The 16,446-nt window shown below is 37.2% G+C and overlaps 1 protein-coding gene across 1 annotated transcript in view; it reads right to left on the reverse strand.

Annotated features, from left to right (window-relative positions):
• Positions 1 to 11,365: 11,365 nt before the first annotated feature.
• The window catches only part of CAMK4 (calcium/calmodulin dependent protein kinase IV), a gene marked incomplete at its 3' end in the record, with an annotated part of 231,581 nt that continues 226,500 nt past the window's right edge, over positions 11,366 to 16,446 (reverse strand). Inside the window, exons 10-11 of the mRNA XM_082621912.1 lie at positions 12,988 to 13,140; positions 11,366 to 11,806 (exon numbers count right to left, since the gene is read on the reverse strand). Coding sequence (XP_082478038.1) covers positions 11,366 to 11,806; positions 12,988 to 13,140 — 594 coding nt within the window. The remainder of the gene's footprint in view (positions 11,807 to 12,987; positions 13,141 to 16,446) is intronic.

Consider the following 16,446-nt stretch of genomic DNA (forward strand, 5'->3'; position numbering starts at 1 on the left):
GTACCGTTCTTTTTCAGGAGTTTTACCTTCCTTCTTAGGTTTTGCTTTAGTGACATTCCTCAAGTACAAGCAGCTGGTTTTTTATTAAAGGAAGTAGTCCAGAGATTGTGCAAAACCAGGTTGAAATAAAAAGATGTTTCATATAGTCAAAAATGGACTTGCAGGAGAGGTTTTTGTTTTCCTCTAGCATTTCCCTCAATTCAGAAGTCATTGTTTAGGTGAGGATTTTGGACCTAATAGTAGTTAGTAGCAAGCTGCAATTCTGAGAGTGAAGCTCACTGACATATTATGCCTTCCCCCCAATATTTCACACAAATGTTTGCTAACTGATTGGGTGGCCAAGCTCAAGAAAGACTTTTAGTTCCTCTTACAACAATTGTTGCTAACAATCAGCTTCTTAGGAGGGAACATAAAGGTTTTTCCCTTTCATTCTCAGGTGCTGCAAGTTTGAAAGCATCATAATGAAGGGACCACTGAATATCATTTGGCCCGACAATTCCACATTAGGATTCTTTCCTTAGGATAGATTTCCCCAAACTCAGAAAAAAAGCTTTATGTACTGTTAACTGAGAAAAGAAAAAGAATTGAGAATGGATTATTATGCAGCTATCAAAATTGTTTCTGAAGATTATACAGAAAATGCCTGCTGTAGTGGTAGGTTGACATAAAAAAGTTACAATATGATTAAAGTCTGTAAGAAAAAAATAATGCTAGATTTTAAAAAAGACAATGCTTGTCTTTGGAAGGCATTCTTATGGTAATCTACTTTTCTGTATTTTCATATTTTTATAATGAAAATCAATTTTTATATGAATCACTGGATTGACTTTGTATCCAGTGAATTGACTTCTCAGTCGTGAGAGCACTGGACTAGGAGATGGGCAACCCAGATCTCTTCTCGGCCACTAACTGCGATCTTAGATAAGTCATTACCTCTCTGGGTGTTACTTCTCTATAATAAAATGAGCTTGTTGGGATAAATGATTACTAAGATCCCCTTTTAACTTTGTGATTTTATGACATCACTGTATAATATTAAAAATGCTATGAAACTCAAAGTATAATGTTGCCTGAGAGAATGGAAAAACAATCAAGAATGCTTCAACTTCATATTTCAGATATAAGGAAAATGTCCATTGTGTCACTCTTGAATTGTGCTAACATTTCAAATCACGGAATGCAAAGTATTGGTGGGCTATTAGATGATTTATTATCATACCATACATGCAAATTGCTTTACAAGTTTCCCAGCAGTAAGGTGTATGCTTCTTTTGGCATGCTCTGACAAATCTGAATGAACTTACACAAAGCAACATTGGCCCTCACTAAGGTCAATTTCAACAGTCTCCCAACATCCATTTTGCCTCATGTCACATATTATTCCGTTATGTTCCTGGGAAACACCAATAAATGAGCATGTTTACTCATTTACTTGGGTTGTCTAACCTGAGTCCAAGAAGAAGCCAGTTGTCTGTGGCTGTCATGTTGTCTGCCCCAGGCTTTGGGCAGCTGAGAGCCAGTGACTCTGATGTGTCCCATATGCTGGAAGCAGGGACTGTCAGTCACTGCCATTGAACAAAACGGTAGCTCAGTCAAAAGCAAATGGGCATGATTTTGATGAATTCTCTGTAAACATTCTCTATATTTACATTTATGGCCAGGTCAGACTTACATGTTTACCTAAAAAATATTGTAATATATCTTTGTATTAAGGAGTCAATAGCACCATTTCGACAGGTTTTAAAAATGAAATGTTCACAGCTCCTTTTCCAGTACTTTTCAATCAGAAATTGGGAAGGCAGCCTATAATCTTGGCAGTGTAAACTGCAATATTTACACTTTTTCTTTGTCCTCCAAATCCTACATGCAGTTGTTTTTGGCTAATGATTTGCAGTCTAAACTACTGGAGATGTAGGTTTCCTGTATAGAGTGGTATTCCATTATCTAATTCCCCAAGCTGCTGTTGAGCTGCTAACGTCCTTTTAGTCCAGAAAACTTTCGACAACGCATCAGTACAGATTTCTCCTCTAGGAAAAACTAGAAAAGACATACCAGATACTGTCACCTAAGTGTGAAAACCCTAGTAAGAAGTATTCCTTTCTCAACGCCTGCTAAGTTGTGTTTTCTGTACTCCTACAGTATCTCCACGTCTTAACTCCTCTTCCATCACTCAGATGATGGTCAACCTTTGTCCCTTCCTTCGTTTCACTTGCCCGAATAATATAGCCAGTTACTAATCACAGACATTATCTGAAACACACAAAGTGGCAAGACAACTAGAGGTATATATACTGTAATGATTATGTTTTTAAAAGTTTATTGAAGATGGATGTAAAACACTGCCTGCAATGAGTGATATAAAAAGGAAATTATAGAAAGGTGTATAAAGGTGCAAAAGGGAGAGATGGGGACGAAAGGACTTCACAGGATCGGCTTGAAGTTTGGGGAAAGCAGCTCCGAAGATTTTAAATTTCATTGTCTGAGGCTTAGCACAGGTTGTCTTTTGAAGTCTAAACTTTCAGGTATAATTCTTTCTTAGATCCTGTGGGAACTGCCCTTTCAGGTCAGATAATTTAAAAGGTTAAAATAACTGTGAAAGAAGTAACCTTGACGTAGCCTCCACTGGCAAAGCTTTAGCAAGTAGTTAGGTGATTTTCTAGTCACTGGGAGTTATTCAGATACTGGAGTTTTGCCAAACTTCCTCAAATAATCACTATCTTCTCTTACTCTGCTTTGTCAGTGGAGATCTCGCCAGTGCAGTTTTTGCTTTTAGTGACTGAAACTTTATTTCAACTGGTGACTTGCAAAAATGTCTTTGATGTGTTGGGTGATTTTTATTCTGCTTGGGGACACACCAAATTAGCCACATATGTAGGAGATCACAGAGGGCTACATGCTCTGAGGAAATGCTGCACAAATGTCTACCCAGAGTAAGAAAGGGGTGAAGAAGTCTAATTCAACTTTGCACAAGATCTGATACTCTTATGCAGACTTAGCAACACTTCCCTGCAGATTTCAGTCTTTCACACCCAGCATTGTTCCTTCAACACATTCCTCCACTCTGCAGATTTCTCAGCCAAATGTTCTGCCTTCCTCCTCCCTACCTGCAAAGGTTCTCCCCATCCTTTATATTTAGCTAATATTCCCAGGAAGCTTCCCTTGATCATTCCAAGCAAAGGAGAGCTTTTCCTGCTTTCCATCCCTGGAGGGCTTACTGCCTGCCTAGATTTAGCACAGGCTATATATACACTTGTTTTTTCTCTCCAGCGACAAAGCTCAATCCTAGAGGGTAGCATGGGTTTAATTCAACTCTGACTCTTTCATTGTTTTTCAGTGAAAGTTTACTGAGAAAATGGGTCCCTGGCATGCGCTGCTCCTAGAAAGCTTCAGAATCACCGAATCATCTCCTTAAAGCGTGCTTGCGATGTAGACCTAATATTCCCTAAACTACACTGTTTCGTTTCTTATTCTGGGAGGAAAATTAGCTACTGGCTTTGGTTTACTCATTTCTAAGGGAAGCTGGTGCCCCAGATATTGAGAGAAATTTTAAAATGATAAGTTTAGTCCATTAACAACTGCCTTCAAACTCTGAGCAATCAAGAAAAATGGGTAGGTGGGAATGTGGAATCCTAGTCTACATTTTACCTTTTCCCTCTTCCATTCCGGTAAAGTCTCCCTCCTACTCACATCAATGAGAAGCAGGCAGACGATTCATCTCTTTTTTTTCCTGAGTTCTATAGTGTATCCAGTGGCTACATCATATTGATTGCTGCAACAGTTTAAAGAAAACAATATATTATTTAATTAGAGTCATGATATAATTTTAGGTATTCCTAATAATAAGCTGATAATAGGTTTTCTACTCAATATCTTATTTGTAACCTTTTGGCTGTAGATATTCAAAGTCAAACACAAAGGTCATGAATGCCTACATTCTCAATATCTGGGCCACCTGCTTCCCTTAAGGCAAATATTGTGGAATGAATAATTTCTCTGTGACAGAAATAGTCTAAGAAAAGGGCCCCTCTTGGATTTCTAAATATGCAAGAAAAGGAAAGGAAAGCATTTGCTCGAGGCCTTCTCTTTCCGAAGAAATGAAATATATAACACTCAGAAAAACACAGGGATTGGAAAGTAGCTTTCTTACATTAAAAAGTTGGCTATTTGCCTATTTCCTGAGCAATTGATAAGCAAGTCATTGTCATAGAATGCCACATAATAAAGCATGTTATTTCCTAAAAATGATTAAATGAAAATCCAATTGGTATAAATTACTTGAAAATATTCTGAAGGATTCAGAACCAAAGGGGGCTCTCATTTCTTGGCTTACTAAGTAACAGCTGCAGATTGACTTAAATGTGGGCAATATAAAATGTCATTTACATGATTTTAAATAAAAGGATCAAATTTCTAAAACATGCTTGATGTGCTAGAAATCTTTCTAATTCCTCTCTCTTAAACAAGTCAATTCATACTCTAAACTTTTCTTTTCAGGAATGATGCAATTTTGAATTTTTAGTTCTGTAGGGAAATTTTACTGTTAAGTTGTACTTCCAGCAAAATTATCGTTGAGACCATCTGCACAGAAACAAACCTCTCCTAACTTCCTAAGAAGCAAATGGGATAAGAACCCTAAGCTAAGGAGAAGAAATCTGGAGTATGGGAATCTGTATTCCTAGATGTTACCAAAAAGGCAGGGTGCCATGAAAAACCAGGGTCATCAATTTTTTTCTGTAAAAGGCCAGATAAACATTTTAGGCTTTTCTGGGCCATACAGTCTCTGTTGAAACTACTCCACTCTGTCCTAGTAGCATGAAAGCAGCCATAGCCAATGTATAAATAAATGAGCATGGTTGTGTTCTGATAAAGCTTTATAAAACAGGGTTCTGGTGGATTTGGTCCATGACCCATAGTTTGCCTGACTCTTGAAAACTGATCTTTGGAGATTTAACTTTATTTCCTTGGGTAGTTATATGGAAATTACTTTTTAAAAATGCACTTTTAAATTTTATGTGTATATCACAAAGACCATAGATAAAAGAATGATTGGCATTCAAATAAGAAAGAGTATAAACATTAGCCCCAACTTGTTTACTAATAATCCCTTTTGTCACCTGTCTGCTGTTCCCACTCAGTAAACTCAGAGGACATTTTAACATGTCAAAGGAAACACACAGCAACATCAGTCGGACATGGAATGCACTACTACTATTATGTTGTTTGGACCTAACTACTTAAAAAATGGGCATGTTAGGTAATTCTTTTGGCTTGGTAGGTAGGGGGTCATGAAAATATTACTGAAATTAAGGGTGCATGAATATAAACATTTTGGGAACTTCTGAAATAATAATCTTGAAAATAAAAATCATACTCATGAATATGCTATTTGTATGCTACTGTATATTAGCTGCATGATAGGCTATAAAAATAGGTCAAGTTAAAAGGAGGCAGTTATGAGATGACAGTTGTCACTTTATAGTCAGTCTTACTTATATCCTTTACAAACCAGATTAACTACCATACATGTATCAAGGACTACCATACATGTATCAAGGAAAGGACAAAGAAAGGACAAACTTAGTAAATTTTTATCATCCACAACTGATTGTCAGAGTGAGAGAGTGCTTAGGGAAAACAACAGCTTTCAAAAATTCTAATATGAAGCCTGTTATATTTGAGTAGCCCAAAATAATCTTTTAAATGGAAAATAAATATTATATAATCTGACTGAAGATTAAGTATCTGTCATTTTTAACACAGTGAATCACAGAAAAGACTACACAGATATAAATATTCCATATCCATGGGTATTCCAGGTCAGTTTTCAAAATGTGCTGAAAACAACTAGTTAAGAAGAACAGTATGATTTTGCTGACTTAGCATTGCTGTTTAGAGTTTCAAACTAAATTCTGGGCCACCAAGGACTCCATATTTCTTAGACCAGTCTGGGATACTCTTTCCAGGATCTTAGAGGACTTCAAAATTCGAGAGGGCAGCTTGATGGCCATAGGGATGGAAGAAAACATTGATCTGGGATAAGTGGTAGCAAACCAAGTCATGGGAAGAGCAAATGATTTTTGAAATCTCATTTTCCATTACTGACTAATGGCACTGTACCAATATTCAAACAATCAGTATCCTGGAAGAGGTGTTTCCCATTTGGCTCATTTGAGCTCAACCAATGTCTGATTCCTATCAAGGACTCACATGGTCCACTCTCATGGCAAGGCTTCCTCCTTGTCCTATGTAGACCTCTGGGCCAGGTGACAGAGAAAAGACAGAATCTTGAAGGAAGTTAAAATCACACAATCAAAGCCTCTAGAGTACACCACAGAGAGTGTCTGAAAATTCGAATTTTAAACAAGCAAACATAAATTAGTCAAGTTTGTTATTGCTCTCCAAGAAAAGTATATAAATGGTTGGGCTATGTGAGCTGAGACTATATTATCTGATCTCAGGTGATATTTGAAAGTAATGATGACAAAAACTGGCCCTTAACAGATCAGGATATAGAAAGAAGAAATGCTGAGCTTGGTTACTATGGGTGGATAGCTGATATCTCTCCAGTGATCTTTTAGGTTCTTTTTCTATTTGTCAAGGAACCAGAAACTCACCCTGAGTTGTGCCAGGGGAAGAAAAGAACTTTGAAAAAGTTTTATAGAAAATTATTGGTTACATTTCTGCTTAACATGTGGTTATGAATATTATACCAATATTGAGATTATATGTGCATAAATGTTAAAAAAAAGTGAAGACACACATAGAGTCTAACCAGCAAGCAGTATTTAACCAGTAAATGCTCAAATGTTAGCAACGACCTTGATCAGAGACATATCTATGCTGAACATTAAGGAAATTTAAGTATGACCTAATAGGCAGTAATTACAAGGATATTACAAATCCTATTATGTAAGTAGATGTCGGAAAATTTTGCACCAGCTAAAGTAGACCTAGATAACCAGACTGAATACTCTGCAATGACAAGTAAATTACATAATGGCACTGTAATTATGTAATTGACTCTTCCCAGTATATTTATGTCAATTTATGTGGAGTCAGCCTCATCAAGAAAAACCTAGTGCTGATTCACTTTTTTGACTTGTTTTTGCATTTGCTTTGCAAAGACAATCTTAAAACAGAATAAATGATTTACTGATTTTATCCTTTGCCTTTTTTGGCATTTACTTCTTTTATTTTCTGATTTGAAATGCAACCAGATGCTTCTGTGAAACAACTGAATTATGAAACAAAATGGCTTTCTCTAAATTTTCAGTCTACAGGCAATCTTCAAGCAGTTACCTTTCATGTGAAACTGGAAATAGGGATTGCTAAACATTCTAAATTACAAAATATGTTTAAAATACTATGTAATTGAGGTCACAGTAAAAGGCAAACTGTTCTTTTCTTTTAAAGTCTGCACTAAAAATGGCTATAGAACCTTGAGGATTATTCTAAAATAGCAATATGTAAGAAAATTCCAAAAAGTCTTTTGAATCCATGTAATGGCAAAGTTGATTAAACTCTTCTAAGGAAATATAAAAAATGCCAGCGGATGGTCATATTCTCATTTTAGGGATAACTGGGGTGATATCATCCTCATCATACAGTCTTTATCCTGCAAATTTGGTATATTTCAGGAGATTTCTATAAAGAAATATTGCCTGCAATACAAGGATGGTGTCCAGCCTTGTTGGTGGCCAGGCCTACAAAATCCCACTAAGATTCTGTGTGCAGTCCTTCCTGAATGAGGACACATGGTTCGCCCGCAGAAGATTTTGGTATGTGAGAACACGATTGGCTTCATGGCAGTACTCAGGAGATGCTAGCCTGTAGTCAAGATTCCAGGGCCCAAAGAGATGAACTGTAGCCAACAGACAACTTGCCAATGCCCAGGAAAGTTCTCTAACAGTCATGCTGGGAAACACTTCTCTTCTGAAGCACATGAATAAGTAGACGTGGCCAACAGAGTTTTTACTCATTTCAGTCTATGACATTTCTGAAACATTTTCTTTTTGGCCTCCTACCAACTCATCAGTGTGGAAAACTGAGGCAGCTCAAATCTAAGCATAGAAATTTGTGTGTCATTTTGCTTTGAAAGTGCTCTAGACCAGCGCTCTTCTAGTACCACTGTAGCCACCAGTCACATGTGGCTATTGAGCACTTGATGTACTAAAGGTGTAACATAATCCTTCTTTTGAAAACTTAGTACAAAAATAAAAAATTTAAAAGGTCTTGTTAGTTTTTCATATTGATTATGTATTGGAATAATAGTATGGATATAATGGATTAAAATATAGTTAATTTTACCAGCTTTTTTTTCTTTTTAAAATGTGGCTAGGAGAAAATTTAAAATTACATATGTGGTTTGTATCATCTATATTAGGCAGCACTTGTTCTAGACAATAACTTCTACAACCATATTATTCTAATTTCTACCTTATTTATTTGTTCATGGGACAAATGAGCTCTTACGGTTTGAGAAAAACCACTGGGATTCCAATTAGACTTTTTAAATGGGAGAAATAATTCAAGATTGTCCTTCTCTATGGCAAAACAGTCTGGTTTATGCTATGTACCTGAACTTATCTGAGAACAAAAATCAATAATGTAATAACTGTCATCTCTAAAATGCAAAATGTATTGTTTGCTGAAATTCCCTTAATTATTTGCTTTGTGACTATATTGTCAATTAAAGGAAACATTATGAAATAGTTCATCAAATTAAGGTTCTATCTGCATTAGTCTACTATTATAAATAAGTAATCTTTGGGACAGATAATATATCCCATTTTAACAAGCAATATAAATGTTTACTGTTTTTTTCAAAAATGTTTATTTAACTATCCTAACTTAAATAGCATCTCTGTGAAATCTTAAGTTGAATCATTTGGCTGAAATGCCAGATTTTTGTGAAGCTTTGACTTGTTTTCCACTGAAATAACTAACTCAGTCACTTAGGCATTATCAGGACTTAATCTTTAACATACAAGTCAAAATTTAAAACTCCTGCTGATTTTTAGAGAGTGCAATTTATGGGTTAAAAAAGAGGAAATTACGCTCACACCCTCACAGGGAATAGGCATGTGTACTCATTTAAATGGGTAAATTCTTAAACACACACTGGCCTTGGCATTTGCAGTGCTCTTCACACTACACAGTCTGCAGGTCCAACCACTGCAGTCAGCCCTGAGTGTTGGGATGATATAACCACTGCCCTTGGAACAATATGGAGGTGGGCTGGGAGAGACAGCCTATTAGTTTTGCCACTTTCCATTAAGATTCCTTTCCCTCTCTTCTTCCCTTTTCCAATATATGGGACACTTAACATATATGCCTCACCATATACACCTGTTAAGTCTTTTTGGGAAAAGTATACCAGGCAGTTGGTCTTTTAAAATAGAAATCTTAATGCTTAGGGAAGAAGGCATTCTTAAAGGTTGAAACTAGTGAGCCCCTTATAATAGCTAAAATGGAAATTCTGAGAGAATAAAGAAGGAAGGAAACAGTAGAGAAGAAGATAAGTACTCTCTACTAATTAATAAAGATAAAATGAAACAAAAAATCTTTCTCTGAGTCCAGATGATGTGCCCTTAAGGGCTTTTTTCTCCACGTCAGTGATCTGTCAGGCCCCTATATTATGGAAGACAAGAAGTTCTACCTTATTTTCTTCTTATGAGAACAGTAGTAAGGGAAGTTTGCACTTGGAAAGCAGAATGTCTCCAAGGTCCGACAGTCCCCAGAAACCAGAGGTTTAATTTAATTTTCTAATTTAATAGTTCTGAGGAAGAGCCAAAAGAATTTAAGATCTCTATTTTTGAGGAGGATTTTTATGTGACAGTCATTTTTATCCATAATTTTGGCCTGAAAATAATCCTTTTTTAAAATTAAGGAAACCTACTAAAATATGCTGCATAATTAATTTGATAAAATGTTCATTTAAGCTCAAGCTAGAAATAAATCTGAGGTATTTGGAATTTAACTGTGATTTTTATAAGGGAAAAGTGTTTACATGAAAACCAAAGAAAAATATTTTGAAAAAAATCATGGTAATGTATTAGGTCTAATGTTACAGCTTCTCAAGAGTCTGATTTGAAATCAGTGTTTTTTTCATTGTTTCTTTTTGTTTTTGTTTACTAAAGTAAATTAAAAGCTGCATTGTCCTACATTTCTGGACATGGAAACTTTCAAAAATACATTGTAAATTATGGGTGCTTCCATTCCAAGTATGAGAAAAAGATATACTAGCTTTTCAGAAATATCTTTAGTCCATAAGCCATATATCTAAATAACCATCAGTTAAAGGAAAAAAAGGACTTTTATAAAAACAAAGGTTTCCTTACTATACTAAAGTCAATAATGGATGATCTTACAATGGGATATTATTCCCACTCTATTCAGACATTTTGGCACCAGCCTTTGGTGTAGACTTTTCTAAATATCTGAACCTTGGTAAGTATAGAGTTTATCCATAAAAGTGTTCCTATCTTTAAAATTATACAAGCTTGTGAATAAATTCAATTTTATCTGAAAAATGACAAGGAGTCAGTTTTTATTAGACTAAGTCCCAGTCTAATCTCCTTTTCTTCACTAAATTTCTTTATTCCACCCCTAAGTGTTGTCCATAAGAAGGACTTCTTGTTAGAGAGTAGGTGAAGGAAAGAATAAATTCCTCAGCGTGAGTTTGTAAAATAATTTTTTTAGGACTGTAAAATGGCAGAAATTTGTAATAGAATGTTTTTGGTTATTAGTAATATGGTGTGTATAAATAAAGACAAGATAAAAAAACATTCTGCACAAAAGCTTTAGGGGCATATGGTTTCATAGCCCTTAAAGCATGCTTCAGTTTCTTACCATTATAAGTGGATTTTTTTTTGTACATACCATACAACTATAACCTAACCATCTCCTTGTAAACAGTTTGAACACATTACTGAAAAGACTGTGAATGTCATGGGAATACATCTTGTAGCTCTACCTAGCATTAGCTGAGTAACAGTCCTTGTAAAGAAATCCAAAGGGTGTAGGCTGGCTAGGTTTTCAAAGCAAAAACAATTTACTATTTACTTCAAATGTGTGCTACTGGTCCCTGAAAATGTATGTTTTTAAATGTTATGTTGTGTTTACTTGCAATTTCAAATTTAATTCATCAGTAGGTATTTGGTATCCATTACATACCATAGAAGACACTATTTTTTCATAAAGCAGTCACATGCATTGAAGTTAGGATTACCAACTGATATATATGTATTTTTTTGCACCTTAAAAACAGAATCACTATAGTGCATATCATGCTTCCACACCTTCCTTGCTGAAGGACAAAATGCATAAAGTGCCAGGGTTTGGCTCCCAGGTGGAAGGAAGCCATTTAGTACTCTGGCAGGATCACATCATTCTGCTGAGCTCCAAATTCCAGAGCAGGGTTTTCTTGCCCTTCTTTGGGGGCTGCTGCTTCCTCAACAGTCTTCAGCTTTTCCTCCACTAGGCCCTCCTCTATTTCTGGGTCAGCCTCCTTTATCCCATCCTCTAATGCCTCGGGCACCATCTTGGTGGCCTCAGCAGCATTTATTTCAGCATCTTTAACTTTCTCTATGGCCTGCACCTTCATCAGCTCAGTCTCTGCCCCCTCAACTGCCACTTGGGCCCCATCTCCTTGAATTCTCACTCCTTCCGGAATAGCTTTAACATCTTCATTGTCATCTTGTGTTGGAGATGGCTCTCGGCTGGCCTTCTGGCTCTCCTGGATGCTGCCATGGCTGCTGCTGGCACTTCCCAACCGGGAAGAGGCCACCACGGCCTTCACTGCTGCCTGATTGGAAACAGAAAAGTGTCAGGTGTTACTTTCACTTAAAATCCCAAATCAGAGCTCAATTTCAATTTTGCATTTAAGGAGTTGGTTATTATATGTTAGTGTTTGATCTTTGAAAGTATATTATTCCAAGATTGTCTAATGAAAACTTGTTTGGAGAATGAACAGCAAAATATGTGTAATCTCAAATGAGCATATTTAATCATCTGGACAACCAAAAACCTGAGTAAATGCATTTTCCCATGGATTACCAATATTCAAAAATTGTAGATTGTGTTTCCCAAAGTATTTGTTTCATGGGACACTAGTTCCATGGATGTTAGTAGGCACTATCTAGATAAAAGAGTTCCACAGTCAACTTTGTTTGAGAAATCCTGGGTTAAGTCAAGGTTGTTTAATCTAGTGTATTTCAAATTAATATGACCATGGAACCCTTCAGGTTTATTTAGTCCATATCAGCCTGTAAGCGATTGCTGAATAGAACACTATTTTTGACCCCCCAGCTGTTCTCTGAGATCCCCTGTATGTATAGCTAGTCCTAAATTCCATTAAGTAAGAGAAAAGCACCAAATTTCTATTCCATATACATTCTATAAAAAGAGATATGTTTTGGTAGATAATTTTCCCTATCACTTGAATTATTTTAATTTTTACCAAGTATAATTATTTGCCTATGTAATAAAACATAGTTTTAAAATTTTTTTCCCAATTTTTGCATATTCAGAAAGTAGACAACTTTCTGAGTAAATGTTTCCTGAACAATGCTGTTCAAGCAGTTCAGCCTTAATTAAATGAGAAGCAATGATAATGGATTTGTTTGGTAAGTAAAGCTCAACATACAACACATTTCCCTTTATTAACAATGAATTCTGGGAATTCCCTGGTGGTCCAGTGGTTAAGACTCGGCACTTTCACTAAGATCCCACAAGCCGAGTGGTGCAGTGCCCCCCACTCCAAAAAAACCCCCAAAACAAAAAACCCTACAATGAATTCTTATGAGAGGATAACAGAACTACAATTGACTTTATACCAGCACTGCTGGGATTTCAAAGCAGGATTTTTCCTGGTACCACAGGAGATGAATAATAGTATTAGATAAATAATAGTGGAATTATCTTTGATCATCAAGATATGAGAGAAATCTTTTTTTAAAAATATAAAACAAATAAATGCCATCTAACCTTGAGCTTGCGCCGGGCATTGAATTCTTGGAGCTTCTTTTGAGCTGTATCCATGTGTACAAAATTGGCTGCTTTACCTGTGACCCACGGGTGCTGGAGAGCTTGGAAGGTAGTCAGCCTTTTCTTAGGATCCAACACAATTAATTTTCTGACCTGAAATGATAAAGAACCATAGTCTTCTTAGGGAGATTTTTATGGTGACCTGGGCTTGCCCCTCAGCTCGTGAACTTCTAGGTCTTATTTAATTTCCTTGTCAGTACACTAAATATACACTAAACAATTTTTTTAAGTCCCCAGAGGTCACTGGAGAGATGGCTTCAGGTAGCAGTAGCTGAGGAATCTGAGAGTGGTGTGCATAGGCTACCTGAGAGCCCAAACTGGTGGACAGCTTGCCCACAGAGGTCAAAGAAACAAGTCCTGCCTTGCCTGTAGACTGGAAGTTCTTTGAATGAGAACCAGCATCTGAATAATTCTCGGCTGCACTTCACATCACTTAGAACTCAGAGCTTAAAATACACACCAATGGAGACGGAATCGTTCATGCATCCATCATTCTTTCTATGGGAATTGAATGGCAAACAATAGGGGCAGTATCATAGCCCTTATGATTATACCATAAGTCTATCATGAAGTTAATAGCTCTCTCTAATCCCTTGAGGGTACTTGAAGGAATAAGCCAAGAGCTGGGGTAAAAGCCTATTTAGAGTCAAAGTAAGGGTGTCAGTAGCTTGGGGGTATGATTTGTTTAAAGGACTGAATTCAAACCAATGGTAGCCCATTCTGGGAGGTTTACCCCTGCTTGTGAGGATGAGCAGACAATAAATTGCCAGGAAGATCAACAACCAAAATAATCCCCAGCCCTAGGCTCAGAAGGGGTGACCTGGAATGAGGCAGACTATTTGGAGTCAGGAAGCATGTTCAAGTCCTAACTTATTCAAAGTCTCTAACTACTTTTGTGACCTTAGACAAAGACCACATGTGAATTGGGTGACTATGGACACTCTCCTGGGCCCTTTCTTACATGACCTCATTTCCACCCTAATTCCTTTGTATCAATAAATACATTCTTATAGACATATAACATTAAAAAAAACCCCAAAACTCATGTAACCCTGTCCATAACCTTATCAATTAGTAACTATTAGCTCCAATTCATAAATGAGGGATGGAAGGAAGCTCAGAAAGATTTAGTGACTTGTGTAAGGTCAGACAACTCGTAACTGGTGGGGGCTATACTCAAACTCTGGTCTTAGAGTTTGTCTCATGGCCAGTACACCATAGTGCCTCCAAGGTAGTCAGCCTCTCTGGGTTTCAGTCTGCCAATATGTAAAATGAGGGGCTTTGGATGATTTAAGGCATAAGATCTTTTCTAACTCTAATAACCTAAGAACTGAACACAGGCTAACAAAATCAGGCAGCTAGTCAAATGAAGAATGAATATCTGGTTCTCCTTTCACTTCCTTTTTGTAGCATTTGCAAAGAAATGTGTGTGGCGGGTAGAGACACTGAATTTGTAAAGGGCAGAGATGTGAGACTGCTTAGTCTTAAAATCAGAGAGGAGGTGGAGGGAGATAAAGATAATTAAGAAAAAGAATGCACAGTAGTAATACAAATTTGATAGTAGTCAGAGCTATCATCTGTTGAACACATATACTAATAATTTTATGTAAATGATGCCTAATCCTTACACCATCCCTAACAGTTAGATATTTCCCTCTCATTTTCTAATCATCTGTTTCCTCTTATCATTACCATCCTCCTCCTCAGGAAAAGAATTTACTGAAAGCCAGTATGTACCAAAATTTTATATGTCATCATTAATCTTTACATTTGAAGATACTGATGCACCGAATTATTAAGAAACTTGCTGAAGATTAGAGAGATCCAGTGACCTTGCCAGGATTCAAACCCAAGGCCTTGCCATTATCCTATGGTTCCTCTTAATAGCCCAACTCCCCACTCATTGGCACCATAGCCTCTGCTCATGACAGAACAGATGCAAGTTTTGCCAATAAGTACACATTATGAGGCTCAATGATTGCTTTAGTTCTGAAGTTTTATAAATTTATTAACCAACAGGAGGTCTAGCTGAATGAAGGAACATCACAGCTAACCCTCTTATCCATTTAATTTTTATGAGGGATAAAAAGAAATGGAAGGAGGACTAAATAATGGGGTTATTATTGAGTTAGTTGGTGGTGATTACTTAGTATGTACTATATCCCTTAATTCTTCTAAAGACCTAGAGATAGGTACTGGTATCATCCCAGAGAAGAAAACTAAAGCACAGAGATGTTAGGCTAGCCCAAGGTCATACCTATAAATTATAAGAAGGGGGGTCACTTGAATCCAGGCATGTCAGACTTTAAGAATCCTTGGTCTGTTTCCTGATTCATGGTTTCATTCAACAAATATTTATTGAGCCTGTACTTTATGTCCATATGGTACTAAGATCTGGGCACACATGCTTCACCCTCTCCCCGAGCTTACAATCTAATTAAGGAACACCTTTGAGCAAGTATATAGAAATGATGACCATCATGAGAAGGGAAGTCTAGGGGGCAGAGGAACAAGTGGCAGAACGAATGAACCAGTTGTGAGAAGAATGGCCTGCTGAAGACGAAATCTCCCAGAGAATGCCAAATGGCAGCCAGGGCTTGAAGATAAGAGTTACCCATGTAAAGACGTGTGTATGTGTATGCAGTGGTGGGGAGGAAGGAGGAAAGAACATCACAAAGCAGAAGAAAGAGCAATGGCCCATACCCAGAGCTACATTGATGAGGGACTGGAAGTCTAGTGCTCTGGAGGAAAGAGATCAAGGGAGAGTGATGTGAAACGAGTGGCACAAGAGAGGGTGACACTTATTTATAAAACCATGCCTCTGGATCCTGTGTGGAGAGTGTACTTGAGAAGAGCACAAGAAGAGGCAAGGAGACCAGGTAGGAGGTTGTGACCGTGAACCAGGAGAGGATGGCGCTTGGACTAGGCAGTTGTAGTGGAGGTGGAGAGAAGTGGACGGATTCAAGAGATGTTAAGGAGTGTGGGCCCTGACATGAGGGAGGAGTTGGGATGACACATTCCCACATCACACACACGGCCTCTCTTTCACAATCATGTTGGAAAATCCGTGACCTGTAGGAAATCTGTTTTCATGAAAGAACACAGATGGACAGGAGGGAAAAGAGCACTGGATAAGGGGTCTGGAAATCTGGATCCTTAGTTCCTAACAATGCCTTTCTGCTGAGAAGCTGTGTGAACTTGGACAGTCATTTCACTTCTCTGGGCCTTATCAAACTCATCTTTAAAATGCAGGGAAGATTAGATGACTCCTAAGATCCCTTGGAGATCTAACTTATGATTCAGAAGTCAGCTTTTAGTTATTTCTGCACGATTTCTCTCCAGAGGATTGATGGTAAATGTTTCAATTACACCCTAGTATCCTCTTTATTTTAGAACAGG

Source organism: Mesoplodon mirus (assembly GCF_964341445.2).
Source record: "Mesoplodon mirus genome assembly, chromosome: 5".
Classification (NCBI taxonomy): Eukaryota; Metazoa; Chordata; class Mammalia; order Artiodactyla; family Ziphiidae; genus Mesoplodon; species Mesoplodon mirus.